The following is a 4,658-nucleotide window of genomic DNA, read 5'->3' as shown; positions in this document are numbered from 1 at the left end:
TTTTAGAAATTCTCTGTTGACCTCCTATCATGTATGATGATGCGTTAGCTCCTTTACACACACACTGTCTCTGCCTCTTACTCACACTTTTTTTCTTCTCTCTGTTCCTCTTTCTCTTCCTCCTTCCTCTCTTTTGTCCTTTTTCCACTCTTCATTCTTTCACCATAATTAATATTCAGTGTGTATATCATTGTGTATGCGTATTATCATAGCTCATGATAGTAACTATCATGTAGCTTACTTGATTAATTTTGTATGTAACTTTATGTTTTCCGTGAGGTAATAATTACCAGTTTGTGGGTTTTTTCCTTTCTTATTCTCTTAATTTTCTATTTATCTATAAACCCACATGTCAATTTTTAGGTGACCTCGGAAGAAGTACCCTTGGAAGTAGTTTCATGACCCTGTATGTAGAATTTCATTCAGTCCTTGTGTTTTTAGTACATTGCCTTCAGTAGTTGAGGATTTTCTGTAGTTTGGGTTTTCTTTCACTTTCTTGTTTTGTTTTTGTTGGTTTGAAGTATAGTTGACACACAGTGTTCCATTAATTTTCAGGCATGTTAATTTCAACTTAGTGACTCATCAAGTCTTTGTGTTATGCTGTGCTCATCACAAGTATAGCTACAATCTGTCCTCTTATGCTATTAAAGTACCATTGACTATTCCCTATTCCGTACCTTTTATCCCTCTGACTTATTTATTTCATAACTGGAAGTCTGTATATCCCACTTTGCTTCTGGCAAACCATTGGTTTGTTCTTTGCATTTATGGGTCTGTGTCTTCCTTTTGTTTGTTTATTTGTTTTGTTTCTTAGATTCCACATGCCTTTCTCTGATTTATATTACTTAGCAAAATAGCCTCTAGTCCATCTGTGTTGCCACAAATGGCAAGATCTAATTCTTTTCTTTGGTTGAGTAGTATTCTATTTGTGTGTGTGTGTGTGTGTGTGTGTGTGTGTACACACCACATCTTTATTCATCTATGAATGGACACTTGGATTGCTTCCATATTTTGGCTACTGTAAATATTGCTGCAATAAATGTAGAGGTGCTTTTGACTTTTGGATTAGTGTTTTCATTTTCTTTGGCTAAATACCCAATAGTGGAATTACTGGATAATATGATACTTCTATATTTAATATTTTGAGGAACCTCCATAGTGCTTTCCACATGGCTGTACCAGTTTACATTCCCACCAACAGTATAAGAGGGTTCCTTTTTCTCCATATCCTTACCAGCACTCTTTATTTCTTGTCTTTTTGAGTCTAGTCATTCTGACAGCTATAAAGAGATATCTCACTGTGGTTTTGATTTACATTTCCCTAATGATCAGTTGTTGAGCATATTTTCATGTGAGAGTTGGCCATCTGTATGTCTTCTTTGAAAAAATGCCTATTAGGAAGTTCTGTAGTTTTATAGAATAGATTGCCAGTGTTCTGCCAGTATTGGGGAAGAATTGTAGCCTTTATATAAAGTATTGCTGGGGCGCCTGGGTGGCTCCGTTGGTTAAGCATCGGCTTCTGCTCAGGTCATGGTCTCACAGTTTGTGGGTTCAAGCCCTTGTCGGGCTCTGTGCTGACAGCTAGCTCAGAGCCTGGGAGCCTGCTTCAGATTCTGTATCTCTCCCTCTTTCATCCTCCCTTGCTTGCACTCTTACTCTGTCTCTCAAAAATAAATAAAAAACATACAATTTTTTAAAAAATAAAATAAAGTATTGCTGAAGGGACTTGATTTTTAAAAAGAACAATTGAATACTTGTTTTTCATTAATAATTTGTACTGCTGAATGTTTTTCCAAGTTTATGTTTTTTCATTCTTTTTACTTTTTCAAAAGTCTTTTTATTTGTATCCTTCAGTTTTTGTTCAGTGGAAACTAATTTTACTTTAGATGTGTATTCTTCACATCAATGTGAAAACGAATGTTAAAATTTATGTCTTAGTTTATCTTAACTATTTTTTCATTTTTTTATTGAACATACACCTTATTGTCAAACATCGGAGTTGTTACCATATCTTTTGCTTCAGTATTCAGTTTTCTCTTCACAATGTGGAAATGCATACTTTTCTTTCATCTTATGTCCACCCTTCTTGTTTTTTTAAGTTTGCTTTAAGCACTTTATTGTTATTTTAAAAAAATATCTAAGGTTTATTTACTTTTGAGAGAGAGAGTGTGAGCAGAGGAAGGACAGAGTGAGAGGGAGACACAGAAGCAGATTCCAGCTCTGAGCTGTCAGCATAGAGCCAGACAAGGGGCCCAAGCTCATGAACCATGAGATTATCACCTGAGCTGAAGTTGCATACTTAATGGACTAAACCCCTCAGGTGCTCCTCTTATGTTCACACTTCTCTCTGTATTAAAACTTCTTAGTCCCATGAAACCAGATGAGCCATTTTGTATTTAGCATGTACTATTTCCTTGAGTCATTTTTAAGATTTTCCTTTTTATACGGTCATGTTATTCCAATTGTTGGAATACTCCCTGGAAATAATTCAGACTTATATTATCTTTTAAGCTCTTTGGAGAAACCATTTAGTACATTTTTTTTTTACAATAAACTGTACACCCAACATGAAGCTTGAACTCACAACTTTGAGATCAAGAATTGCCTGCCTTCACAACTGAGCCCACCAGGCATGCCTAGTTCATTACTTTTGAAGGGTACTAAGTACCACCCTAATTGCCTGAAGAAGTAATGAACTTCCTAAATGTATAACTTATTGTTAAAGTGTCTTGAACTCTGAAGAGAATTTTGGAATATATGGAAATTTAAACATACTGTTAGCACTTGTGTATTGATAATATTTTCCTAAAATGTCAATGTATGTTTCAATTGGATTTTATTAAAGTTTTGAGAGTTTTGTTTTCCTCTTCGTCCCATTTCCTGCAGTATACTTAATAATGGTAACTTCTTACAGGGACATCTTTCTTCTGTCCTTCAAAAAGAAGAAAAAGTCTTACCAATTCATGGTAGAGAGGAGGCAAGAGAAGTACCAATTATTAGTGCTTCAACTCAAATAATACTCAAAGGACTTTTTATGGTGTTTGACTATCTTTTTAGGCAAAACAGCAGGTAAGTAAATATATATAATTTGTATTTTTACTCTTAAAAATATTAATTTTATTGGGTACTAGTATGCATTTAATCTGTACTTGTTTTGTGTGAGTACCTAGGATCATTGTAAATAAGTGGTATAAATATTATTCTTATTGACACAGAATTAGTCTTTATTAATGAAAATGAGTATTGAAATAAATAAATGCACTTTAAACATATTTTATTAGTTAACTCAGCATTAAATTTTTGGTTGTATATGATAGAACTTTCTTCCAGGGTCAGAAAGACCCTTTCTTACTGCATAAAACCTCTATCTGGTGAAATGTGGAATATGAGAAACAGTTAACTCCCCTCACTCTACTGCTCAGTAAATTCTAGTACTATTTGGTTCCTCTTTTATATATATATGGTAAAATATACATAACATAAAATTTACTATTTTAACCATTTTTTAAATATTTACTTAGTAGCATTAGGTTTATTCACATTATTGTGCTGTTATCCATTTCTAGAACCTTTTCGTCATCCCAAATAGGATCTCTATATCCATGAATCAGTATGTCCCATTTCCCTCTTCCCACAACGTCTGATAACCTCTATTCTTTCATCTCTATTGATTTACCCTTTAGGTATCTCTCAAAAGTAGAATCATATGATATTTGTTCTTTTGCTTCTGACTTATTTTACTTAGCATAATCCTTTCAGGGTTTATCCATGTTGAAATATATATATCAGAATGCCATTCCTTTTTATGGCTGATTATTCCATTGTATGTATGTACCATATTTTGTTTATCCATTGTTACATTGATGGATCTTTGGATTATTTTCACTTTTTATCTAGAGTGAATAATGCTAAGTGAATTTTGATGTACAAGTATCTGTTTGAGTCCCTAGCAGTGGAATTGCAGGATCATATGGTAATTCTGTATTTAACTTTCGAAAGTAATTGTTTTCCATAAAGTTATGTTGTTTTCCATAGCAACTGCATGTTTTAGATTCCCTTAGTTTTGTAGAGCACTTCTCGTTGTCCTGCAGCCTTGCCAATACTTGTTTCTGGCTTTTGGTTTATAGCCATCCTAATGGGTATAAAGTGGTATCTGCTTATAGTTTTGATTTTCCTACCCTCTATTAATGGCTAGTAATGGTGAGCACCTTTTCCTCTGCTTATTGTCCATTTGCAGGTGTTCACTGGAGTAATGTCTATTCATATCCTTTGCTCATTAAAATTTTTTTTAAGTTTATTTATTTTGAGAGAGAAACAGAAAGCGAGTGGGGGAGGGGCAGAGACAAAGGGAGGGCGAGATTCCCAAGCAGGCTCAGCACCGTCAGCACAGAGCCCAATGTGCAGCTCGAACCCACAAACTGCGAGTTTCTAACCTGAACTGAAACGAAAAGTCGAATGCCCAACCAACTGAGTTACCCAGGCACCCCTCTTTGCCCATTTTTATTTTTATTATTATTATTTTTTTGTGGTAACTTTATTTTTTTATTTTTTTTTAGAATATAACACTATTTTTTTAACATATGCAATTATTTTCCATCATTTACAATACAGTAGTTACAATGACACTCCAAATGGATAAGCAAAGTAAAAAATCAGAA

At 34.0% G+C, this 4,658-nt stretch overlaps 1 protein-coding gene across 1 annotated transcript in view; it reads left to right on the top strand.

Annotated features, from left to right (window-relative positions):
- Positions 1 to 4,658, top strand: part of BRIP1 (BRCA1 interacting protein C-terminal helicase 1) — a 177,006-nt gene that overhangs the window by 68,875 nt on the left and 103,473 nt on the right. Inside the window, exon 10 of the mRNA XM_029927829.1 lies at positions 2,915 to 3,069. Within this exon, the coding sequence (XP_029783689.1) occupies positions 2,915 to 3,069 (155 nt within the window). The remainder of the gene's footprint in view (positions 1 to 2,914; positions 3,070 to 4,658) is intronic.

The sequence above is a fragment of the Suricata suricatta genome, chromosome 17, assembly GCF_006229205.1.
Source record: "Suricata suricatta isolate VVHF042 chromosome 17, meerkat_22Aug2017_6uvM2_HiC, whole genome shotgun sequence".
Lineage (NCBI taxonomy): Eukaryota > Metazoa > Chordata > Mammalia > Carnivora > Herpestidae > Suricata > Suricata suricatta.
Note: the sequence above shows the minus strand (reverse complement) of the source record. Positions and strands in the feature narration are given on the sequence as shown.